Genomic DNA, 26,207 nt, shown 5'->3' with positions numbered 1-26,207 from the left:
TTGGGTGTTCTTTACACACTTGAGGTTCCAGGCAGTTCAACATTTCGTATATGCTCCTTTGTCTTAAGTAGTTAATTCTTAGCTTCCCTTCCACTATTTACAAGAGAAGCCTGACATTTTGATGCAGACTATTCTGGACAAGCTTTTGCTCTTTTTCCACCCCCACCCTTCATGCCTCCGCTTGGGTCTGTGTGTCTTGATGTGTTTGTTCTAAAGAGCAGCCACAAAGTGTCCCTGATCCTATTTCTCAGGCTGAAGCAGCCTTGCTTTATTGCCTGCTAGCTCAGCAAAGCGTTAAATGTCAGACCGTGTTTCAGACCTCCAGGATGTGCAAGACATTAATTATGGACAGAGGGTCTTCTATCCTTCTTCCCTGTCACATTCAGAACGTTGTCCTTTGTGTGAAACGATAAGATGGGGAGGTGCATTTCTACAACGTCCAAAAGTAGTGTTCTATGAGATGGATGGACAGCTTACCAGTTCAGCAGAACTTTTTTCTGTGCTCACACCCTGACTTGCCTGTAGGGTTGCTCATGTGTAGGGTGAGGGCTGTGGTTCTAGGCATGCCCATGATGTTGCACCGTCTTGTCTCTGCACTCGCACAAAGGGCTCTCATGTCAGGCCTCCATCCTTTGACGCACATAGATGAGGAGATGCTTCAGAGACAGGGACACAACATTGAGGCAAGGCTAGAAGTGTGCCCTTGCTCCTGTTGTTGCATATGAATGCCCTGTAACGAATAAATACATGAGTAGGGCTTTTACCTAGGAGTGGAGGGGGGCTAGAGTAAGGGTGGCACGGCTGCAGTGGAACACTTTCATTGCTGCTCAGTTCTTTCCCTGTTCAGGTTTTGGAGAACGAAGTTTCGTTAGCTGGAATTTCCAAAATAGCGCACCTATCCTAGGGGAGTGAAGGGCATCTTGCAGGAGGGTGTCCAAAGACTATTTGTATTAGCAGGGTGATTTAAATCCCTGTTCTTTATTAGTACTCTGCTTGCAGTGTGAGAGGTGGGGTCATCCACTTAAAGTGTGGCTGCTACTGGAAACCCAGCCAGATTGGGGGGGGGGGGTACAAATAATAAAATTATTATTATTATTAGCAATGCTTAATGTTTGTTTAGAACTACTCATGTGTTCAAAGACCTTCACATGGCACCATCCAATTGTAATACTATAACAGCCCTGTAAGGTAAGTTGGTGTTATTGTGCTCCATCTTGCATCTGGGGTACTGAGGCTGGGAAAGAGTGGCCTTCCTAAGATCACCTTGTGAGTTTATGGCAGAGATACGCGGGTGGCGCTGTGGGTTAAACCACAGAGCCTAGGACTTGCCGATTAGAAGGCCGGTGGTTCGAATCCCCGCGACGGGGTGAGCTCCCATTGCTCAGTCCCTGCTCCTGCCAACCTAGCAGTTCGAAAGCACGTCAAAGTGCAAGTACATAAATAGGTGCCGCTCTGGCGGGAAGGTAAACGGCGTTTCCATGCGCTGCTCTGGTTTGCCAGAAGCGGCTTAGTCATGCTGGCCACATGACCTGGAAGCTGTATGCCAGCTCCCTCGGCCAATAAAGCGAGATGAGTGCCGCAACCCCAGAGTCGTCCGTGACTGGACCTAATGGTCAGGGGTCCCTTTAAGATTTGAACCATGGGACCTTTTGATTTCTCATGGGGGAATTTGACAGGTGGTTGTGGCCATTTACCAGTCAATCACTTGATGTCACAGGGACATCAGATGGGGTCATTGAAACCCCTATGATCATTAAGGCGTCAGAGTAAAAGCCAAGAGCCCTGCATTGTGCTTTGAAGTGCTGCCTATTGCCAGCTATTCAAGGTGCCGTGCAGGGCTCTTTGCAAGCCCCTTCAAGGACTGACTGGCTGCAGACTTCCTCACAAGGGATAGCTCACTAGAGCATAAGACTCTTAATCACAGGGCCATGGGCTTGAGCCCCACACAGGGCGAATGATTCCTGCATTGCAGAGGGTTGGACTAGCTGATTTTCATGGTCCCTTCCAACTCGACAATTCTGTAGCAGTCATGAAATTAAAAGACGCCTGCTTCTTGGGAGAAAAGCAATGACAAACAAGCATCTTAAAAAGCAGAGACATCACCTTGCCAACAAAGGTCCGTATAGTTAAAGCTATGGTTTTCCCAGTAGTGATGTATGGAAGTGAGAGCTGGACCATAAAGAAGGCTGATTGACGAAGAATTGATGCTTTTGAATTATGGTGCTGGAGGAGACTCTTGAGAGTCCCATGGACTGCAAGAAGATCAAACCGCTCCATGCTTAAGGAAATCAGCCCTGAGTGCTCACTGGAAGGACAGATTGTGAAGCTGAGGCTCCAATACTTTGGCCACCTCATGAGAAGAGAAGACTCCCTGGAAAAGACCCTGATGTTGGGAAAGATGGAGGGCACAAGGAGAAGGGGACAACAGAGGACGAGGTGGTTGGACAGTGTTGTCGAAGCTACCAGCATGAGTCTGACCAAACTTTGGGAGGCAGTGGAAGACAGGAGTGCCTGGCGTGCTCTGGTCCATGGGGTCACGAAGAGTCGGACACGACTAAACAACAACAATATAGTCAGAGCACCACATGTGACATCAGGTGTGGGTCAGGTGGGCGTGGTGTGGGGAAAACAGCTTTGCAGGCCAAAACTGGAACCCATACTAGGGCAAAATAGGTCTGTGGGGTGGAGGTCTCCTGTCCCTGCACTAGGAGACAGTTCTCTGCTGGTGGAAATACAAAGGGGGTTCAAAGGCAGTATTGTTGAGCCAGTAAACTCCAGGTCATCGTTTGGGGAATATCTACATCTTTAAATTGAGAAAGTAGCTGAAAATAAGGAACAAGCAGCCCAATTTGTCCTTGTTTTTCAGCAGCACTATAACCTTGTCTGAGGCATTTTCCCTGGGCCAATTTGGTCACGTGCATTAGTAAACATCCTGGAGGATTTCTCTCCAAGATACAGCTTCCTCTCTACCTCTCTCACAATGTCCCTGTGTTTGTTTGTTTGCCTTTTGGCTATAGAGCTTTTGCATGTACATGTGACGCTTTGCCACTTTCCGCTTCTTCAAAACAGGCAACCTGTTTCTTACAATGTACGTTAAATAATAACTGAAAGAAGATGAAGGCAAGCTATTGATTTGCTTCTAGCTTTGATACACCTGGCCCCACCCTCTCTTTTGCCCTACCCAGTTAACCATCTAGCCACAGGATCTGCAAATATTCCTGGCCTAAAGCTGCTTCCAAAAAATGCCTTATGTTGAGTCCTGCCCAGCTATGGGGATATTCACTAGGTTCACTGTAATTTATTACTTGATATAAGTGCCCACCCCAGTCCCAATAGTGCTATACAGTGAGAGGACAGTTCTTTCCCCCCTCTGTTGAAGATCCAGGTGTACAGTGCTTGTGCCCATGACATTTCCTGCGTCTATGCATTGTTTATGCACATAACCTGTTCTGTATTGTGTAATATCTTATCTGGAATTCAAAATTCTGCCATGTATTCTCAGCCCCAAACACATCAACCTTGAACCTGGAAGCCTCAGCAGTGGAACTTAGTTTTGATTTGTGATGCAATTATATTTCACTTCTCATTTTGTTTAAAACAATGCTCAATGTAGTTTCACAGCAGAAGGAATAGTAGCATAGCTAAAAGTAGCAGCACGTTAAAAAAAAACTTGTTACTACCTGCAGCTTTACCAAAGAACTAAAAAGCCTAAGAAAGGAAATCTTCATCCAATTGTACTTCCCACCCACCCAGTAACTACTGAGAGCAGTTTCTCTGCAGGGTCCCTCTAATAGAGTGCAACGTTTATTTAAAACAAAATTGCTGTTCTGAGACATTCCTAAACTTTCAGGGCCGGGAAACAGAAAGTTGAGCTGGTATCTCTGTTTTAGGACACATATTGGAGCAAGTGAACATTAAGAAATGGAGCTGGCAAATAATATCATAGCATTCTTTGTTCCCTTAACTTCCTGACCATGCTGTGTGCTGTTTATTCATGCTTTCTTCCTCCCCTCCCCCTGTTCCCTTTTCGTTATGCTTGACCCATTGATTGTCCTGATCCAGTGGAATACAGAGGGCTTCTTTCTGTGGCAGGGAAAGGAGCATCAGAAGCTACACATGTGCCGCTTCTCAGTCAAGACGGAGAGTGACACTTTTTCTGCAGAGATGCCTATTCCCTTCGTCCTCTGTCAGGCACCACTTCCTTGTTTTGTATTCTAAATGGCCCCCATTTACTCAGTAATGGGGCATTTCCTCCTAGCAAAGCATTTGGCCTAGATAATGTTTTCGCTTGCCTGTGAAGAAGCCCGCTCTAGCTGAGCATCGCTTGCTGAGCACATGGTAGTGATTAGTCTCGTCACGGCCCAGGGCTGGATTCGAAATGATTTTCTCTGGCTTGGAAGGGCCAACATAAACTGTGTTAAAGTTACAAGTGCATACTGTCTGTCCGCTTTTTTAATCCACTCATGGAAATCTTTCGTGGTGTGAGTGGATTGGTATCGATTTCTGCCTACCAGTCCCACAAATTGTTTATTTATTAAAATGTTTAAATAGATACCATCTGTTATGTGGGCATCCCAAGGGGGATAGCTCAGTTGGTAGAACAGGAGATTCTTCATCGCAAGGCTGTGGGTTCAAGTCTGATGTTGGGTGAAGATTCCTGCATTGAAGAGGGTTGGACTAGATGATTGGGCAGCTAATGAAGAGGCATGCCTGCACCATTTTGTGTTCCTATCTCCTCTTCTGCTCTTTTGGATGTGGCAATCATGATCCCATGTCCATATTGCAGCCATTTTGTGTTATGCCATATGTCCACAGCAGCCATTTTGTGACTGGCACCCACAGGCTCTCTCAAAATTCCAAATGTGCCCATTGGCCCAAAAAGGTTTGCAGCCCCTATTATAGGACACCAACGATTTTATAAAAGGTAGAGTTCAATTAAACAGGCTAGATATCAGCCACACCAGCCACCAAACCCCATTAATCAGGGTAGATGGATTAATTGGCATTTGTTAAATTGCCAAGAAAAGTAGAATGATTTGAAATCAGCTGTTCTACTTAGGAATTCATTCCAAAGCACTAATTGCTTGCTACAATCGTTAGCACATGACTTCTGTCAATATTATCCTGAGTGTATTAACATTTCTAAATATATTTTAGAAGCCTGTTTTTATGCACTCTTGTGGTTCATGTAAACATGAGAGAATGCAATAATAATTGAACATTCAGTCTGTTAGAGATGTAATCATAGAACTGCAGAGTTGGAAGGGACCGTGAGAGCCATCTAGTCCAATCCCCTGTATTGCAGGAATATTTTGTCCAATGTGGGGCACAAACCCACGACCCTGAAATCCAGAGTCTCGTGCTCTACTGGCTGAGTCAATGGCTAATGTTTGGTTTTCACCACAGAGTTTCATGCAAGGTGAAACTATACACCGCAGAAAGAAAAATAAACTTTGCCACTTTGTGCTCTGTTCTAAAGGCATTGATCAAAAGAGTTTGAAGGATTTATTTGTAGTAGGAACAAAGCCATCAGCTGGAGAAGGTGGATGACGTCAGGAGTCAAATCTAATGGACTTGTTTGGTATCTGTGTGGTTATAGGAAGCTGAAATGTACAAACATACGGGGTCCTCCAGATTTCTATCTCCAATACAGCTTCATTTAATCTTTACATGGCAGTTTACTTGTTGTTTAGTCGTTTAGTCGTGTCCGACTCTTCGTGACCCCATGGACCAGAGCACGCCAGGCACTCCTGTCTTCCACTGCCTCCTGCAGTTTGGTCAGACTCATGCCTGTAGCCTCGAGAACACTGCCCAGTTTACTAGTAGAACAGTAAACGTTGCTTCCCCTCCAGGCAGAGACAGTGTCTGTATTCTAGTTCCCTAAGGGAGATTGCTTATCCCTGGACCATGTACCTGCTAATTTGTTTTTGCGCTTTTCCAAGAGCAATAGACTCAGTGCAGAGGTTTCCAAAGAACATAGTGAGCCCCTTGGGCATGCACGAACAATGCCCTGTTTCCTGCTAGGCATCCCACTAATATATGGAGTTCCCAGCCATGGTTCAGATTGGCACATCTTGAAAATCCCTGGTAGTATGGTTAGAAGCAGTGCTGCACTGCTTTGAATAAATAAAGCAGTTTGAGGGTTCTTTCCCAAGTCTATGCGCACCTAAGTGCATATTTGTGGTAACGGCATTCAGCATTCACATCCTTTTTTTTCTTTTCTTGCGTCAAAGCCATTTGGCCAAGGAGTGACTTGATATCCTCCCCCCTTTTGCCCTTGCTGTTGAATTATTTTTGGCAGCACTTAAGGATCAATGCATGTTTCCAGTGTTCTGCCGACGCAGCAGATTGTAAGGTAGAATCCACCCAGCCGCACTGGAGGCAGAGATAGATGAATCACTATAGAACTTAGGCTGAAATCCATCTAAGCGTGGGCATGCACCTATAGCGAAATTTCTAGGAAGTCAGATTGTGCTTGCTGACATTCAACTGTTTTAGAATATTATCTGCTGCAAGTGTCTTGATAGTGTGTGCCATCGGCGACAACAATGCATTTCCTGCCTTGTATACCCTAGACCCCATGGTCTAGAAAATAGATGGTGATGGATCTGGAACCCACAGAGCCATGAGAAAAGTCAATGTGCATGCATTTACCTGTTTTGCACAATTTCTTTATTATTCAAAAAACCCAGGTTTTTGGAGACATGTATTTTGTTTTGTCAAGGGAGAAGGTTAAGGGGTGGCAAAATACAAAATGCCACAGAGGTTGTGAGAATCATAGAATCTTAGAATTTTAGAGTTGGAAGAGACCCTGAGGATCATCTAGTCCAATGCCCTGCAATGCAGGAATATGCAGTTGTCCCACACAGGGATCGAAGCTGCAATCTTGGCATTATCAGCACCACACTCTAACCCACTGAGCTATCCAGATGTAGGATTAGAAAACTCCCTGCAGTGAGGCCAAGTCCCCTGTTGGGCAATCCTAGATGGGCTTGCCCATTCTATCCAGATTATACTTTAAGGATCAGCATAGACATTGGATGTCATTTAATATAGTTATTCAAATTAAGGATTTTTGTTTTGCAGCAGAACTCAGAATTGACCATGTTCATTGCTTTAATTTCTTTAAGCAGCATTCCCACTAATAATTGGTTTAAATTAGTTTAGCATTGATTTATGCACACATTGTGGCTTCAAGAACGCATATTTGTGTGGTGCTTCCAGACGTAGATGAGGCTAGATTACTTTTGGTAGCTATGCGAGATTTGGGGCATCCCATGGAAATAAACCATGGTCCCAGGTTTGGATGTATCATCAAGCCCCAAACCATGACTTGGCTCCCAGTAGAGTGGTAGGGGTGGAGGAGGAGCAAAGTGGCCATGAGTTTCTCACTGTGCACCAGCATGCTTGCCCAATCATGCAAAGTCCTAATTTGTCTTAGTGTTATATGAGAACCAGGCCAATGACTGGCTCTCTGGATAAACGTATCAGAAGAACTATTGCTTTTACACATAAGGATGGTGAACCTTTGGCCCTGTGGACATGGCTGGACTCTCAACTCAATGTGGCCCATGGTTAGGGATGGTAGGAGTATAGCAGCTTATGGAGGAAGTTTCCCCTGCAGGAAGCTGGGAAGATTTCAGCTATTTATTTGTCTACACATACAAGATTTGGTACAAGTCTCCTCACTGCCTGCAGTGAGAGCACTTGGTTCTTTGGCCTAATTTTAATTGGCATCACCCATCCCTATCCTAAAGGAGTACGACAAGGCTATATATTGTCTCCCTGCTTATATAACTTATATGCAGAATTCATCATGTGAAAGGCTGAACTGGATAAATCGCAAGCCAGAATTAAGATTGCCAGAAGAAATATCCACAACCTCAGATATGCAGATGACACAACTTTGATGGCAGAAAGTGAGGAGGAATTAAAGAACCTCTTAATGAGGGTTAAAGAGGAGAGTGCAAAATATGGTCTGAAGCTCAACATAAAAAAAAAAAAAACCTAAGATCATGCCCACTGGTCCCATCACCTCCCTGCAAATAGAAAGGGAAGAAATGGAGGTAGTGAGAGATTTTACTTTCTTGGGCTCCATGATCACTGCAGACGGTGACAGCAGTCACAAAATTAAAAGACGCCTGGTTCTTGGGAGAAAAGCGATGACAAACAAGCATCTTAAAAAGCAGAGACATCACCTTGCCGACAAAGGTCCGTATAGCTAAAGCTATGGTTTCCCCAGTAGTGATGTATGGAAGTGAGAGCTGGACCATAAAGAAGACTGATCGTCGAAGAATTGATGCTTTTGAATTACAGTGCTGGAGGAGACTCTTGAGAGTCCCATGGACTGCAAGAAGATCAAACCTATCCATTCTTAAGGAAATCAGCCCTGAGTTCTCACTGGAAGGACAGATCCTGAAGCTGAGGCTCCAATACTTTAGCCACCTCATGAGAAGAGAAGACTCCCTGGAAAATACCCTGATGTTGGGAAAGATTGAGGACACAAGGAGAAGGGGACGGCAGAGGACGAGATGGTTGGACAGTGTTCTCGAAGCTACCAGCATGAGTCTGACCAAACTGTGGGAGGCAGTGGAAGACAGAAGTGCCTGGCGTGCTCTGGTCCATGGGGTCACGAAGAGTCGGACTAAACGACTAAACAACAACAATCCTATCCTATTTCCTCTTCCTTTGTGCATCTGCTAAAGTAACAACAAAACATTACCACTTGGTGGCACCAAAAGGCTTGACATAAGGCTCCTTGTTTGCATTGCAGCTGTAGCAATGCAGCCAGCTAGGTTTCCTTTCTTTGTGAATTGGGGGTTCATATATCAGCAATCTGAGTATACTATTCTATGGTTTATAGTGTTCCTAACATCTTGGAACAAAGCAGAGTCGATATTGTGTGCTCTACGAGGTAACTTGGTGTTCTGCAGTGCAGAGCATTGTTTGGCTCCAGCCAATAAACGTTCACATGAACTTGTGTGGCCTGACATCAGTGGCCCTTCTAGGACTGGACCCTGCCATCGCTTGATTGGCTACAAAACCTACATTTCTGTGTCAACGGTATTGGGATTGTCACGGTGCCTATGTTCCACATCTGGTAGAGCTAGGCTGAATGCTTTTAACAGTTCATTCTTTCTGGGCGTTCTTTATGCTGTGTTGTAGTTGCTTATGTCAGCCAGAAGCTGTTGACTCAAAAGGAAAGGATTTGTCCTGAAGCAATGTAGCATCCATAAGCTATAGATGAGTATATCGCAGCTGGGACAAGTCCAAATGGGAGCTCAATGAGGTTTCATTCCTCAAACACAAATCCAGTCTGAATGACCCTCTTGAGGCTTATCCTCTGGCCTGATCCTGCCCCCATACCTGGCTTTTCTGATAGGCTGTTAGTATCTTTTTGTTTTTGAGGACTTAGGGAATGGGTACAGTGCACACTGATATTTTATCAGCGGGGTTTGAGTCGTGATTGATGTTGGTTTTTAATCCTCAGTTTTTTCTATGATTTGTATCTGATTTTGTTAATTTAAATTTTCTGTTAGACAGTGTTCAGTTTTGAACAGCACAGTATAAATGTTTCAGATTTTTTTAAAAAGGTATTTAAATTCATTATTCAGCTCTTGATTAGAAATTCTGCAGGATTAAGCAGGTACTTAATGCAACAGGCACAAGACAGATTGGTCTACATAGCTGCCAGGACCTGCTGCTTCACTGAACAGAAGGAAAGTTTTTACATGCAACATTACCTTTAGTAAACAACAAAACAATATTAACTTGGTATGAAAAGGCAACATTCATCCAAATTAGGACCCACGGGTCTATTGTATTATGTGTTGTATACTGTAATTATATCAATAGATCTAGCAATATTGACAAATTGGTTAACACAGTGCATGTTCAAACAGGAAAATGTCACAATGAAAAACGGGGGTTCTTCAAAGGAAAGAGAGAGAGAGGACAAGCAAACACTCAACCAAATGTGAAAATAGGCAAGAATGAAGCATATAGTTCATTTGTTACAAGCATTCCAACATGCTAGGGTTTGAAACGCTATATATATATTCTCAACACTGGAGCCACATCAGACAGAAGACTCCACGCTTACCCTTCTGCCCAGCTCTCTCCAGGCAATGGTCCACGCTTTAACACTCTTTAAAGTTGATTCGGGGCAAATGTCAATTCGGGGTTTTCACAGGGAAAGCTCTGGAGCAAAACAAAAGTTGCTCTGACACAGAGCTTTATAAAGCGTGGACCATGCCTAAAAAGAGCGGAGGAAAGGGAACACTGGATAAGCCCTTGGGAGTGGCCATGTGTGTGACGGAGCTCTTCTTCAGATAGCACCAAACCCTTTTGAAATGAATCCTAATTCTGCCTTGATACCTGTTCTTTAAAGTTGAAATATTCTTTATCAAGAGCGCTTCAGTGAACCAAGGGCTTGCCCACATCAGCAGAAGGTGGATTTGCACGGGCCTGTGTCCCCATTAATGCAGGGGCATCAACATGACACCCTCCCCATCCCAGTGTTGTCATGAACTGTTCCCCTTTGAAATGTGGGTTTGCTTGCTTGCTTTTATTCTTTGGAAAGTCTAAAGCCATTAGGATTTAAAACCGCCACATTTGAAATTAGAAAGGTCTCAAACAACGCTGGGTTGAGGGTCCACATTTTGCTCTGATGTGGACAAACCCCAACACTGATAACTCAAGAGTACATCTATGTTAGCTGCCTTCTTCCCAGCATTGATACCCCCTGCATGGGTTGCACAACTGCCTGTCCTGCTTATTTCCTTTCCTTCTAGGGAAACTGTCTTGCTTAACTCTCTTTCTCTTCCCCTGCTTTTTTATATGCTTCACTTGACTAATATCAAGCAGGCGTAAATAATCCCTTTTCTGCTTCTGGAGCACAGTTGGTTAAATAGGCAAATCTGTAGTCATTCTGTGACAGGCAGGCAGAGAATAATCTCTGCACCCACCTCCAGATACTGATCTAAATCGGCATTTTGCTGCATCAGCAAGCTAAAAATATCCCCTCTGTTTACTGCACTGGGCACGGTAGACTTCTACGAGAGCAATAGGAAAACAGGGAGGAGGCAAGCAAAGCATGAAAGGGGCTGCAGAAGTAGTGCCAAAGCAGCTTTCACCTTCTCACCTGTATATGTGTATATATACTGAATCTCGGTGCAGGTAATGGCTTGTGTTGCTGTCTGTTTTAAGACTGTGATGGAAACATCCTGCTTGCTCTAAATAAATGAATAACTTGGAACAAAGGTTCCCAAGGCAGCTGTAATGTGTCCACAGTGCATGCATGGGATATATTCTGCTGCTTGGGAGGTTTTCACTGTCTCAGCAGGCACAGAGGAAAAATGTACTGTATTCCGATCTTTCAAAGCGACCACTCTTCCAGCAAGGGAGGGATAAACCACAGCTGTACCAGTCTGGGGTCTCATCCATGCATTTAGAGCATGTGGCTCCCCCCCCCCCAAATGTTATAAGAATGTTAATGTCTTAGATATGTACCGTATTTTTTGCTCTATAAGACTCACTTTTTCCCTCCTGAGAAGTAAGGGGAAATGTGTGTGCGTCTTATGGAGCGAATGCAGGCTGCGCAGCTATCCCAGAAGCCAGAACAGCAAGAGGGATTGCTGCTTTCACTGCGCAGTGATCCCTCTTGCTGTTCTGGCTTCTGAGGTTCAGAATATTTTTTTTCCTTGTTTTCCTCCTCCAAAAACTAGGTGCGTCTTGTGGTCTGGTGCGTCTTATAGAGCAAAAAATATGGTAATAAATGTTCATAAATGTACCAAGCAAACACTTACATAAATATATAAACCACATGTCTGAAGCAGCACAGGAAGACAGTCCTGAAACCATTTTGACTCCCAAGCTGACCAAATGTTTCTCTGCAAGGAGGGAGGAGGTGAAAAAAACCTTCCTTGTTACAGGAATTGGGTAATCACCATTTCAAAGGAATGGGCAGACTACCAGGAAAGGCAATAAGATAAGGCATTATCAGATAACCTGACAGACAGGAAAAACAACAACATTCAAATTTTTGTTGTAGACCGCCTTTTCTGTGATGTAGGTATGATGTTTGTGGGGGGTGGTCTTGGGTTACACCCCTTCTGTGATATATGTATGATGTACGGAGGGGTGGTCTTGAGCTCCAGGGCAGGGAATTTAAAATGTCTATATCAGGCCAGGCACACTTTTGTTCTGGGTCCTCCTCCGCCCTCCTGCATGTGAGGGAAGCACCCTGTTGCAACAGCTTTAATGAAGATCAGGCTTACCAGCTGCTTTGCTTCTCAATATTCTCTGGTTGGCTTCTGTTATTTTCTCCTCCCAGTAGGGAACCTACGTAAGGCCTCTGTGTGGGCTCTTGGATAGCCCCTAAGGGGAAAGGGCAGATTTTGTTTACAACTCAAGAATCCTGGAAACTGTAGTTGACCCCTCCCAGAGCTACAATTTCCAGCCCCCAGTACAGTTCCCACGATTCTTTGGTGGAAGCCATGTGCTTTAAAATCTCTCTGGGATAGCTCAGTCGGATAAGGATGAGACTCTTAATCTCGGGGACATGGGTTCAAGCCCCACTTTGGGCAAAAGATTCCTGCAATGCAGGGGATTGGACTAGATGACTCGTGTGGTCCCTTCCAACTCTACAATTCTATGTAAATGTATGGCAGAGATGTGACACAGAGCAGAATTTTTACCAAGCCGTTTTTAGAGAACACGCCACCCCCACCCAAAAGAGAGAGAGACAAGCTTGGCTGTGCCCTTCACAGGAAGTAAATGTCCATTCACTAACTTACTGGGCCTACTAGTTGCTGGAGCCCAAGGAGGGAACTCAGTCTTCAGATGCCAAGCTGTTGTCCTGCTTTTGCCTGCCACCTCCACTTTCTCCTTCTCCATCTCAGTTGTTGCAGGGAACTACAGAGTCTCCCTTGTGCCCCGAGGGGGCATGTGCCTTAAGAGCTGTCCCCGCCCCCGTGGCATCCCTTGAGATGCTCAATATGCACGTGTGGAGCCGCTCATAATTTGCCATGCAGGTTTAGCTGCTGTTGTGTTTCAGGATTCTTAGCAGCAGCAGCAAAGACAAAGAAGAAGAAGAAAGGCTGCAGCCATTTACTGGTGCCTTCTTCCAGTGTTCTAGGCCAGGGAGATCATCTGCATATGAAGCATTACATCCCTGGGCTCCTAAAATGCAAATCCTGACTTCAAGTCAAGAGGCTGCTGCTGTTCACAGACCTGGAGGTGCTTTTCTGGCTGTAGCATCCTTTACATTACCAGATAGTCCTGAACGTGTCATGTTGAGAACAAGCAAATGGAAACAAACAAACAGGCTCATCTATACTTGTCCCAAGCCTAAAAAGCATGGGGCTGAATGGTTTTCCACTTGTCTTCTGCTTTTTAAGCATGCACCTTAGTGGTTTTGCATTTGCCCTGCAACATTCCTATGGAAAACACATTTTTTACTGCTGATTTGGAACAAGCAGCAATCCGCAGAAAATCCAATTGCTGTTTGGTCCTCAGCGGAAACCTCTGGGTTTCCCCAGGGGGGAGTAATGGGGCAAGCAGAGGCGTGGACGAGCCCAGAGAGGCGGCTTCCAAAGGTTCAGGAACAACAGTTTAAGTTCCATTGCATTTCCAGTTGCGGGACTCTTTCAGTTGCCATGATTCAAAATGTATCCGGCTTGTTTCTAGGGATTGTTTCTAGTGATCCTTAGAAAAGTCTCTGCTTCCTTTCATTTTCAAGGGCAAGCAGTGTGTCTGTCAGGATCCTATTGCCCATGCAATACTGAGTGAACATAGAAGTTAGGCTAGTGCCAGTCACAGCAGATGGGGCCTTAGAGACCGAGTGACATCTTAAAATGTCAAATTCTCTTTCTTTCCTCTCTGTCTAGTTTCCGTATGCTGCCCCACCGCCCCAGGAGCCAGTGAAGACACTGCGAAGCCTGATCAACGTCCGAAAGGACACATTGCGCCTAGTCAAGTAAGTCACTGTTGCTTCACAACAGGGGTTTGTAGCACTCTGATGTTAAACCATAATTTTAAACCGGTTTAACTCAAGGAGCTGACCTTATAACTTCCCAATCCCAATTCCTTTGGTTGTGGGGACAAACCATGAGCTCTGGTTTGCATGTAATGTGAAGCCAACCTCTGGTTGCTTTCCCTCCTGTCGTGTCCCAGGCAGAAGTGGGGAAGGAGCAACCTGGGAACTTTTGAGCAGTGTGCATTAACACGCTGCCCGTTGTTTTAAACTACGGTTTAACGTGATGTGTAAACTAGGCAGCTGCTGTCAACCTTGGTGAGCCCAAAGATTCTGCAAGGATTGGGTCTTTTTCAGCCTTGCTAGCAGAAATCCTTTTGAGTGGATATGTGATGAAATTAATCTGGGATCTTCTGCATGGAGGGCATGTATGTTCTGCCTATGAGCAATGCCCCTTCCCTTCCCCACTTCATCAGATAACTCTGTAAAAGCATCTTCAAGCATAAATGATTTTTTTAAGGTGCCAAATATACCTTGGCCTTCCTAAATGAAAAATATCTCTGCAGTGTTTTCAAATATATTCCTGGACCATGAGCACTTGTCTAATAGGATAGATGGGGTGTTATACACAGTGAGTGCTGTGTGCCTTTGCAGTTATTCATTCCGACAAAGGGTGCCCTCTGTTAGGTGCCTGAGAGCTGGTTTTTCTTAATTTCCCGGGCACAAAATCTCTGCATTTAAGTAGCAGAATGCATGCATGGTGTGCCAGTTATGAATGCTGCATATGTGTGTAAATGAGCCGGTTTCCCTTCAACAGAAGAAACAGAGGCGTGGTCCTTTTCCCAGTTTCGGTTAGTGCTTTTAAATGCTCAGGTCTTTGCTGCTCATTAAACATGAAAGGATCATCCTTCCCCCAGCCTCCCGCATACTTGGGCAAACTCAGCTGCTCAGAACACACATGCCACCCACAGATGAGAGTGTCATGCGTTGTTTTGCTCCTTTAAACCCCCCCCCCCCTTTTGAACTTGACTTCAAAAAGCAACGCTTGAATTTAGGTAAGTCTGTTTGCTCCGTTTTGATAATGGTCTGCTGGAAAGCAATCCCATCAGCTGCAGGGGAGATCCGTTTGTAGCTCCTCAAGATTACCGGAGAGATTATCTGGCTGTTTTGGAGGAGGAGTTACACAGATGCCCTGTAAGACAACGAGACAGGCTGTTTGCGCCTTTATATCTCTATCTTCTCCACTTGGCTTTCAGGGTCACTGCAGGTGACAACAGGATTAGACGGAGTTGAATTCACTCCTGTTGCTGGGCTAAAATCAGAGCCAAATAAAATCCAGCAGTTTAGAGCTCAGGACCTGAGGGGTTGCTGTGTGTGTGTGTGTGTGTGTGTGTGTGTGTGTGTGTGTGTGTGGAGAGGGACTGACCTAGCAAAGACTCTGGGCAGTATAGCGGCAGTAATGAAACAGGCCTGGGTGAAGGGATGTTCTCTACCAGTTTAACATGCCGTGAATTTGGTTACTGAGATTGCCCCTTCCTTACTTGCATTCTGGATTCAATTTGCATTTGTGTTTTCAGCTATTTTCAGAGGGATGTTGCCAAGGCCTGGGAGGTCAGGCATGCAGAAAAGGCAGAGGAAAGAAAGGGGGGGGGGGGAGAAGCCTTTTGGTAGCCCTTCCTCCCCCACTGCTGCCAGTGGCTGTGTGCATGGGTGTCCAGAGGGGGCTCCCTCCCCAACAGTGGGTGGGTGTGATGTAAATACCCCAAATACATAAACAAACAAGGATGCATAATTTAGCACCACAGAATTGGTCTGCCATTTCTGGTAGATCTGGTAACCATGTAGGCCTGGTTAGGCCTGATTTCTGAGAGACTAATACTCAAGAGCCACATCCGTACTATATATTTAAAGCACTTGTGATACCACTTTAACGGTCATAGAGAATCCTGGGAACTGTGGTTTGGGGGGAGGGGAATTGTCAGGTCAGCATCCTTAACAAACTACAGTTCCCATGTGTCTTTGAGGTGTGTATGTAGGAAGCCATAACTGTTAAAGTGGTATAAGAGTGCTTTAAATGTTTGGCACGGGCATGATCCCTCTGTCGTTTCTCAATATGGTAGTCCTGGCATCTTGAAGATGCTGTACTTCTACCCACAGCTGAAACTCTCAGATCTTTATCTGACTCCCACCCACCTTTTTAACTCATTGCACTGCTTGCTACAATCAACTTCACACACCCGGCAACTTCATTTCCGATAATATTGACCCACATCATAGTAATCCATTTTAAACAAAATAGTAATAATAACAAAACAACAAGAACACTGGGTTTCTCTTGCCACACTTACTGACTCTGCAAACATAGCATGGGGCACCAAAGCCCCACAGAAACACAGGATTTCATTTCCAAAATGGTTACCTTCAGGGTCCAGCTCAGCCCCTTGCCCCAGAGGGGTGTGGTCAGAAGTATCAGCTTTGGGTAGAGGTTTGTTTCGACACAGTTGATGTAGCAGGGATGAAATGGGTGTCTGGAAGGAAGAAGGGGATGGCATCACATTTTGTTGTCTCACTGTGGCAGGCGGGTGCAGACGTCTGGCCAGGCTTAGCAAATGGGATGCTTCAGGGTTAACTAACTGAGGACCTGGAGTTTGTGTCAATGCTAGATGGGCTGCATGCATACAGTTGCCTCCAGGGGTTAAATGTTTTTAAAGTTCTGCTGCAGGTGTGCTTGCATTACTTTCTTAATGTTTACTTTAGCATAGTGGTAGCCAATGTAGCACCATGCACTTGTTGTTGGACTCACCGTCCTTGAACGCTGGCCATGCCTGCTGGGGCTGACGGGTATTGTATTCCAACAACATCTGGAGGGCTACACCTGTTTTAGCAGAAGAGAGGTCAAATCACTTCTTGGGCATTTTGAGTTGCATCCTTTCTGTTTGTTGCAAGGTCTAGAGCAGGAATAGGCAAACTCGGCCCTCCAGGTGTTTTGGGACTACAACTCCCATCATCCCTAGCTAACAAGACCAGTGGTCAGGGATGATGGGAGTTGTAGTCCCAAAACACCGGGAGGGCTGAGTTTGCCTATGCCTGGTCTAGAGCTAGACTAATTTCTTTGCCTGCGTCTTTATCTACCAGGTGTGCGGAGGAAGTGAAGACTCCAGGGGAAGAAGTCAGCAAAGCCAAAGTCCATTACAATGTGGAATTCACATTCGACACTGATGCCCGGGTGGCTATAACAATTTATTACCAGGCTACTGAAGAATTCCAAAATGGAGTAGTGAGGTAAATATACCGAAAGCTGGGTTGGGGAGTGTTTGCTTCCCACAGAATCAGACGGCTTAATAATAGTATTTCTTAAATTTTTCTTGCACACTCAGACAGGGTGTCCGAATTTTTTTGCACCACCAGTGAATGGAGGGAGGAGGTGGACTGCACCTCCAGGCTCTGCCAATAGCATCCATATGTTCAGCGCAACATTTGAAAGGAGAGCCTATTCACGTGTGCATAGGAAAGCACATGGGCTTTCCGTACAGTTGGGAAGCCTGCACCATTTCTCCCAGCCCCACCTTGGTGTTAGATGTATGTTTAAACATAAGAATAGCCTGCTGGATCAGGCCAGTGTCCTATCTAGTCCAGCATCCTGTGCTCACAGTGGCCGACCAGATGCCTGTGGAAAACTCTCAAGCAGGACGCAAGCACAAAAGTACTCTTCCCTTCCTTTGGTTTCTAGCAACTGGTATTCAGAAGCATGAACTCCTGGGAAACAGCTGCACATAGTGCAAAATGAATTAATTTGCCAATGGCTAGAATGCAGAGCAGTTTAAAAAAACACCTGCTTTGGAATTAATAGAACTCTGGGTATTTTGAGTGGCACCTTAAGACTAACACAGTTAATTATGGTGTACTCTTTTGTGGGCCAGGGTCTTACTTCATTGGATCCTTAGTTGATGATTTGTACATATATGGGTGGAAAGGGAGAGAAAATGTTACCAGTGAGGCCATAGGGAAACAAAATACAAGAAAATAAGGAAACTGGAATTGCTTTACAGCATAAACATGTAAAATAAGGGCAGTGACCATTCGCAAAGCAGTGCGAATGATAACACAAACATCCTGACATTGCTAAGTTTATTGAAACATCCATTCTGGGATAGAGCAAACACTAGTATAAAATGCATGTAGTTTGCAGTTCTCTTGTATGCTACCGTAAAGCTAAGTTGGCAGAGTCCTCAAGGGACGAGGCTGCAAATCACTGTAGGTTCAGGCAGGGAGCCAACATGTGTAAATCATTCTGGAAGAGCAAGGGCAGGTGACCAGAGAAAAGGCCACACACATTGGGCCCAGAAGCAGAATAGATTAAAAGCACCTAAACAGCAACAAAAAGCCAAGTGGGTGGTTGTAAGGGCCTTGTGTTGAGCTTGCTATATGTGCAGGGGGAAGAAATCAACTAGACACAAGTTAATGGATGGGCAGAAAGATTACCTGCAAGGGTCTGTGTAGCAATTTGAGCTGTGGAGTCTTGGAATCAGTGTCAGCCTGTAGCAAGGGAGAATTCATCCTAGAACAGCATTTGACAGCATGCACAGAATCAAAAGTAATATGGCATCTGATAGCATCTCTGCGCATTTGCAGAAAAGGCAATGTTGCAGTGGCATACCGAAGCCAATCTGAGTTGAATTATGTAGATGCTATCAGGATGTAGATGAGTGACTCACCATGGATCAATGTCAGCGTGGGCTTCCACATGCTGGGGTTGTTCTGGAAATCGGCCTTGAGGATACCATTAGAGAATCTTGATTGGAGGCTTGATATTCTGGATAATAAGGAAGTGGCTGCCGGGGGGTATTAATATAATGCAGACCTGAAATCCCTTTGAACTAGTAAGAGCCTGTTAGAGATAAAGCTGGTTTGCTGCATGGAGGAAGATCTTTGTCTTGGAGTGCATTTGGGGGATGCTACATGTTGGGATTCAAGAATAATTAGCAGATGTTCTGTGGCTGTTCACTCTTTGTTGTCTTCCCTTTCCATGGTAGTTACATCCCCAAAGACAATAGTTTGCAATCAGAGACTGTCCACTACAAGCGAGGGGTGTGCCAGCAGTTCTGCCTCCCCTCCCACACTGTCGATCCCTCAGAATGGACTGAAGAGGAGGTAAGGCAAAGTGGGTTTGCAAATGTGGGAAGGGAGTTTAAGGGATATTTTCAGCACTGGAGGGGAGGCATAATAATTAAGGAGTCCTTAGCAAGTTGTAAGGACCCATCCTGATAATACTAATGCGGCAGGATACTGCCCTATGGGAATTTACAAACAGAAAAGATGCAAGCAGACTATACTGTAGTATAGTCCATTCATCTCTTTTAAAAATGCAGTATTGATACAGAAGCACTTAGCAACTCTAGGTGTTACTAGGGGCCGATGCCCCTGCTCACTTCGCTCACCCCTGTATATATTCCTTTCTTCCTTCTTGTTCTTTGCAGCTGGCCTTTGATCTGGACCGTGAAGTCTACCCCATGGTGGTTCTTGCAGTGGTAGATGAGGGAGACGGTAAGCAATGCTCTGAAGGTTTGGATTCATTTTGGCACTGAGTTAACATGGATGCTCAAATGATTTTTGCCTGGCAAGCTGTAGCTGTACTTTTTGCAACCCAGTTTCTATTTAGATAACCACATCCCAGCTATCCATCAGACGCCCTGCTGAGTGACATTAGCAAACAAATACACTCTGAAAACTGCCTATAATGAGCTATTTGTACACATTTAATTGATCTGTTTGTAGTTTTTACCAACTTGAATTGTGTTCGTCAGTGGACACCTGCAATTGCAGAAAACCTGTACCAGGGGTGACAAACCTATCACCCTCCACGTATTGGCAAACTGCAGCTGGCATCATCCCTGGCCATTGGCCTGTCTGGCTGGAGGTGATGAGAGCTGAAGTGCAAGTGTGTCTGTAACTCTGTGAGAAACCCAGCCAGATGGGCAGGATACAATTAATTAATTAATCAATTATGGAAGGCCATCCCTGACCTCTATCATCTATATACAGGCTTCCGCATGTGTGTGTCAATCACTCTCATTCTTGCCTGTTGCCTTGCAGAGCATATGGGCCACTGCCATGTACTCCTGGCAACGTTTGAGAAGGTGAGTGTGGTCTTTCTCTTGACCTCTTGTCCAAGCTAGCTTTTATGCCCAGAAATCTGGCCTCCCAAATGTGGGTAAAGAGTTTGCTCTGAAAGCAAGTCCGTGGTCAAAGGGTTAGGAAGACTGCTGAGCCGCTTGGGTAAATTGGCAAGGGGCAAGCTCTGTAGACTTCTCCAGCCTCTGCTTCCCACCACATTCTCCAAGTTACATGACTTTGGATCATGAGGAATGGCTTGGAGAGCTGCCCAAGCTTCCAAGAAGCAGCCAGGATCTCTGAACAATGTTGGTAGAAGAAGAGAAGTTCTGGGCCCTCTTCTATATAACAGGATTTCATGGAATCGGAGGGGATCTGAGGATGGTGATCCTACTGAGCACCTGAGGTTGCAGGCTTTGCGCGCTGCTTGTTTGACTCTCTGCTACACAGTGATATTGGTAGCACTGTCTATTCGCCGTACGCCCAAACACCAAAGAAGCGGGGCATTAATGCTCAGCAGGGATATAATCAGAAGACATGCCTGTGGAACCAACCCAAACTCGCTTATACCAAAACAAATCAAGCCCCCGCCCCCAATTCCTTCAGTTAATTAAATTTAATACACACTCACCCCTTGTACTCAGGCTGAGTGAATGTAAAGGATGTAAAAAATATAAATATAAAGGATTAGAGGCTGCTTTTGAACTGTAGCAATCTTTTGTGAGCGTTTGAATAGTAAAGAAGAGTGCTAGGAGAGTTGAAAGGGGAGTGATTCTTAGAAGATTCCTGGAGCACAAGGCACAACATGAATAGGATGCATTCCTTTTGCATTCTGCTACAAGGCGGACACGTTCTTTTTTAAAGCGGATGCTCTTCAGTAGGCGAATTCTGTTTCATCGCAAATGTATTCTGTGAAGCCTCTTTTGACAGACTAAAGCCCTATCTGATCGTTTGTGTTTTTCTCCCAGCATGCCGACGGCAGCTTTTGTGTGAAGCCCCTCAAACAGAAGCAAGTGGTGAGTGTGTGGTTGGTGTTTGGTGGTGTCTGCCTGCTGCTTTAGTTCAGGTGTGTCCCTGGTTACCACTTTTCTGGAAAAGCTGCCTAGAATCACTGAAGACCCCGAGACACAAGTATATTTGGGTGATAGCCAACATTAGTCAGACTCAGATTAGATCCATTTTAAGTCCATCCATTTCAGTGGGCTACCTCTAAGTTGGATATTGCCCAATTGGGGGGGGGGGGCATATGAGTTGGGGTCAGATTTGTTTGGGATCTCCATCCTAGTCTAATCTCAACCGTCCGTGCCTATTCTATTGCAGAGAGCATTTAGATAAAAAGCATTGGGAAGCCATGGATTAGGGAAAATTAGAGAACAGTTTGATGTCATTTTAGGGATGAAACTTAATTTTTGCAAGTTTCTTCCTTGGGGGGTCATAAAAATACGTGTTTGGAAGCCTACGTCTGATGAAGAAGCACACAATCAGCTTTCAGGGGGGGAATGAAGAATTCTAATTTTACCTTCCAAAAATGTCAAGCAATGCTAAACTATATATATATATATAAAAACCACAAGTATTTGGCAATCTTTTTTTTAAAAAAAACTTCTATGCAATTTTACACATATTTTACTTACCAAACAAAACTAAATTATATGAATTTAACCAAAATATCTTTTGATTTCCCAAGTCATGTTACAACTTTTTAGCACCCCTCCTTTTGGGAATTTGAAAGTTGAAAAATTCAACATGCCATAGTCACCCATAGCATTTAAGTATTGCAGAGAAGCATGGAGTTTACTTCCCCACAATATGGGCTACTGTGTGTGTGTTTAGGTGGGCCGAAGCAGACTGGTATCTTTGGATTAGAGAAGTTCTTGTTTCTCGCAGAAGCTGTCTGTAGTCCTCCCCCTCCTCCCAAAGGAGCCCTTTTTTTTTTACTCTACTTACCTCCAATTACTTATGTGTTGATTCTCTCTCCCTGCCCATGTAGGTGGACGGAGTGAGCTACCTCCTTCAAGAGATCTATGGGATAGAAAACAAATATAATACACAGGATTCCAAGGTGAGTACTGAAGCAGAGGATGCAGGGCAAGTTCACATGATGTAAAAATACACATGAAACAGACTCAAGAAGGATTTGTTTTCGTACGAGAGAATTCGCCTTGGAAAGCTGCTGTGGCAGAAATTTTAAAATTTAAAAGGGGAGGACCTCTTAACATTTAGTTACTGCTCAATTTTTACAGTTCTCTTCTCTCTCCCCCCCCCCCCAATACATCTGTGTAAGCACAGCAAAACAGCATTCCCATTTATTCAAATTCATTAAGGAAATATTTGAACATCATATTTCACCTACCTGTTTTGTAATTTTGCTTTGCTTTGCTTTCCTTTCCAGGTGGCAGAAGATGAGGTGAGCGACAATAGTGCAGAATGTGTGGTCTGCCTCTCTGATGTCCGGGACACCTTGATCTTACCTTGCCGCCACCTTTGCCTCTGCAATACCTGCGCCGACACCTTGCGTTACCAAGCCAACAACTGCCCCATCTGCAGGCTGCGTAAGTCCGCGAGCTTCTTTACACCTTGATGTTTGTCCAAATTAGAGGTAGCCATATCCTGGAAAAATCAGTGGCTTATCCTATTTGATCCTCTGACTTTGGAAAGTTAACATTCATTTTTCATTGTTGACAAAAATCCTGTCGGATTTTGCATGCAGTATCTTATTTTTAATTATTTTTATTTTTTTGTCACCATGTGCAAATTATAGCGTATGTTGTTATATTGCACCTGTCTTCTGAGGGAGCTTCTAAGCAGGGGCTTATTATTGCAAAGAGTCATTCAAATATCTCGTATGGGCTGCTGGCAACAGGGGTTTCCAAATCAGAATTCACCCAGTAAGGGTAAATCTGGATTAAATTTATGGGATTGCGTTTTGGTGTTTTGTGGAAGCCACACAAAATTGTGTGCATGAGGAGTTCCTGTCTGACAGTGAGCATCCTTAATACTTGTTGTTGGAAGCTGTTTTTATTCCTCCTACCCTTCATCTCTTGCCCTGCAGCATTTCGGGCTTTGCTACAGATCCGAGCCATGAGAAAAAAGCTGGGACCGCTTTCCCCAACCAACTTCAACCCTATCATCGCCTCCCAGACATCTGACTCAGAGGAGCACTCGGTTAGTATAGGTGTGCTGGTGGTCCCAGTGTTGACACTGCCCTGCTGTCTTTGCTGAGCATGTCTTGCGGGCTGTGAAATACCGTAGTTTGCTGAAGAGGAGTCGGGCACAGAGAAGGCTTCTTTAAAAACCTTCCCTGTAGTATCGTATCCACAGAGCCTGTTACGGGACTGCTGCACAGCCAGTGGCTTTGGGGGTCCAAAGAAAAGTTGCCGCTGATGACAAGGGCAACCAGCCTTCCTCACAATGATTCAGGTAGCGTGGCAGGAAATTCCATGAAAAATCAAGTGAATCAGCCTTGAGCCAGAAGCCATGGGTTGAAGACAGAAGAGCTAGGGATCTGGAAGTTTACTTGGCAAATGAGGCCCTTGTGCCTTACAGCAATTTACTCTGCCCCAGCAGCACCCACATAGAGTGAGTTGTTCACCTCCTGCCAGTCTGCATGTCCAGAATTTAGTGCGGATCTGGTATCTATCTAAGGGAGAGTGGGATTCATTCTAGGTCCACATGCAGAGTAGATGCATGTTTCTAGACAATAGTGCTTCAGACTGCAAGTGGAAGGTAATATCAATTTCTCCTCCTTTTTCGCTGGTTTCTTTTTTAAACAGCTTTGCATTTAGAAAACTAGATACTGGGGAGAAGAGCAAAATTCTAGTCTTCTCCCCTCAATACTTTCGTTTTGAGTGCATGTGGACTTCCACCACCACCCAATGGATAAATAATTTTAACAATGTGACTTTTTCCACACGGTGGGCAGTCTGAAGAGATCTGAGCCCAGAACTAATTTACCACCACATCTGCAACGTCAGGGAACCAGGCTTGAAATGTCAAGCTCAGAACAGAAAAGTGTGCACCATATCCTCTTGACTATGGAAGTTTGTTAGAATAGTAGCAGGTTGTGTGTTGGATGATTCCTGTGTGTTAGTTCCCCCCTCCTTTCCTCTCTCTCTCTCTCTCTCTCTCTCTCTCTCTCTCTCTCTCTCTCTGACTTCTGTGCCCTGCACGGCTCCAGCACCCAAGGGTGTTCCTCTTCCCATTTTATAGTCACACAGTCACAACTTCTTCTAACTAAAAGATTTCAGGCTAAGAAATCCAAGTGATCTGGTCCAGAATAAAGCATGAAAATATCAGCAACTTTATGTGAAATAAGCAAGTCTCCTATCGGTGATCTCAGCCTGTCTGTCTCTCTCTCTTGCTCCTTTTACATATGAGTCAGATTCCTTTGAAGGGGGGTGGATCTTACTCCTCTGTGCTGAGCTCTCTTGTAAAAAGCTATGTTTGATACAGAGGGAGAGTGTTCTTCTCACACCCATCTCCCCGGTTCCTCTAGTCTTCAGAGAACATCCCTCCGGGCTATGAGGTGGTCTCTCTTCTGGAAGCCCTTAATGGGCCTCTCACTCCATCCCCAGCAGCTCTTCCGCTCCACGTACTTGGGGACAGCCACGTGTCGGGCATGCTGCCCTCATATGGCAGTGATGGCCACCTGCCTCCCGTCCGGACCCTGTCTCCCCTTGACCGCTTGTCGGATTGCGGCAGCCAAGGACTCAAGCTGAAGAAGAGCCTGTCCAAGTAAGTAGCTTGCTGATGTCTCCTGCACTGCAGTGGCTGTTGCCCAAACTGCAATGGCTAAGCTACAATCGCTGGTACCTGTCTGCTGTCTCTTGATATATATAGCTGCTGCCTTCCAGGTGTATCTAGCTGCTTGTGGATGTGTCTTCTGTTGTCAGCTTGTAGCTCTTTAGAGCTCCCCCTTCCCTTTGGTTTCTAGTAGAAAGAAGTGGTTTGTTTTCCACCAGGTCAATATCCCAGAATTCCTCAGTACTACATGAAGAAGAGGATGAGAAGACCGGCAGTGAATCTGAAATCAGGATTTCCAGGAGGAAGTCTCCTCGTCCTCATGAAGAGGTGATTGTTTGTTTGAAAGGTCTTTGATTTATATTAAAAAAAACCAACTCTACTTCCTGGTAACAGGAGGGTTAAAGAGCTTTCCTGCAAGAGATCCCAGGAGTTAAACCCGATGTCTTTGTTGCTCATGCTAAGGAAGCGTGCTGGCAGAGCTCTCCTGAACCTGGTTTAGGAAAGAATTTCAGAGGCTTGGAAAAGCCCACCTCAAAGAGGAAGTGAGCTTTGCTAACTCAGGAATTCGTCTCTGGCTCAGATTGAAATCCAAAGCCAGGGAAGAATCACTGGCTTCCCTTGTTGCTAAATGCTTTGCCAGGCCAGGAGAGATTGAGCAAAGCCTTTCTTGACCAGAGATTGTTGGAGCACTGCCAAGGAACTAGATCACTTCCTGTTTTAAGGGACTAATTTTTTTGGAACTTTGATTGCCTTGGTAAAATGATCTGAGAGCTTTCTCATTTGTTTTCAGAAGACCTCAACTCTTATGTCCATTAATCTGAAGCAGGTTTGGGGGAGTTTGCCTATCTGTAATGGCAAGGCTAAGCACACAATTTATGGCAGTAGTTCCATCACTGGAAATTATGTTTCCCTCTTAACATCTGATGCATTTTTTTCAGGAATGTGGTGTGACGCCAGAAAGTGAAAACCTTACCTTATCCTCCTCAGGAGCAATAGACCAGTCTTCATGTACAGGGACACCTCTCTCTTCTACCATCTCTTCTCCAGAAGGTATAGAAGAAAAGCTGACTTGCTTTGATTCTGGGGGCACATCTTCAAAAGACCCCTCAGAAAGCATATTAGTGGTTTTCCTCAATCCCACACTTCTTCCCCTATACCACCTTTTTGTACGCCTTGGCAGAGGACATAGGCTGAACACCAGTGCACAGGAATAGACCATAAGATGCACAGTCTTGGCTTTAAAATAAAAAAAAAGGTTTTGCAGATGTTCCACCTTTTGGCCTCCTTGCTTTTATGGATATCGTGTTGATTAACTAATGGGTTGATTAACCCATGCTGCTGCTATACAGTTGGAAAGCAGGCAGATCAGTGAGTAGCT

General features: G+C 44.9%; 1 protein-coding gene across 6 annotated transcripts in view; it reads left to right on the top strand.

Annotated features, from left to right (window-relative positions):
* The window catches only part of RNF157 (ring finger protein 157), a 71,838-nt gene that overhangs the window by 26,180 nt on the left and 19,451 nt on the right, over nucleotides 1–26,207 (top strand). For 5 of the 6 annotated variants that reach the window (XM_077924234.1, XM_028716992.2, XM_028716993.2 and 2 more), the window contains exons 3-14: nucleotides 13,890–13,978; nucleotides 17,111–17,257; nucleotides 19,009–19,126; nucleotides 19,453–19,519; nucleotides 20,069–20,112; nucleotides 21,055–21,102; nucleotides 22,077–22,148; nucleotides 22,479–22,638; nucleotides 23,139–23,251; nucleotides 24,582–24,820; nucleotides 25,048–25,156; nucleotides 25,768–25,879. In XM_077924234.1, coding sequence (XP_077780360.1) covers nucleotides 13,890–13,978; nucleotides 17,111–17,257; nucleotides 19,009–19,126; nucleotides 19,453–19,519; nucleotides 20,069–20,112; nucleotides 21,055–21,102; nucleotides 22,077–22,148; nucleotides 22,479–22,638; nucleotides 23,139–23,251; nucleotides 24,582–24,820; nucleotides 25,048–25,156; nucleotides 25,768–25,879 — 1,318 coding nt within the window. The remainder of the gene's footprint in view (nucleotides 1–13,889; nucleotides 13,979–17,110; nucleotides 17,258–19,008; nucleotides 19,127–19,452; nucleotides 19,520–20,068; nucleotides 20,113–21,054; nucleotides 21,103–22,076; nucleotides 22,149–22,478; nucleotides 22,639–23,138; nucleotides 23,252–24,581; nucleotides 24,821–25,047; nucleotides 25,157–25,767; nucleotides 25,880–26,207) is intronic. The other variant, XM_077924233.1, reaches the window with a different exon arrangement.

This window comes from Podarcis muralis, chromosome 2 (genome assembly GCF_964188315.1).
Source record: "Podarcis muralis chromosome 2, rPodMur119.hap1.1, whole genome shotgun sequence".
Taxonomy (NCBI): domain Eukaryota; kingdom Metazoa; phylum Chordata; class Lepidosauria; order Squamata; family Lacertidae; genus Podarcis; species Podarcis muralis.
The sequence above is the reverse complement of the archived record's forward strand: the minus strand, read 5'-3'. Positions and strand labels throughout refer to the sequence as shown.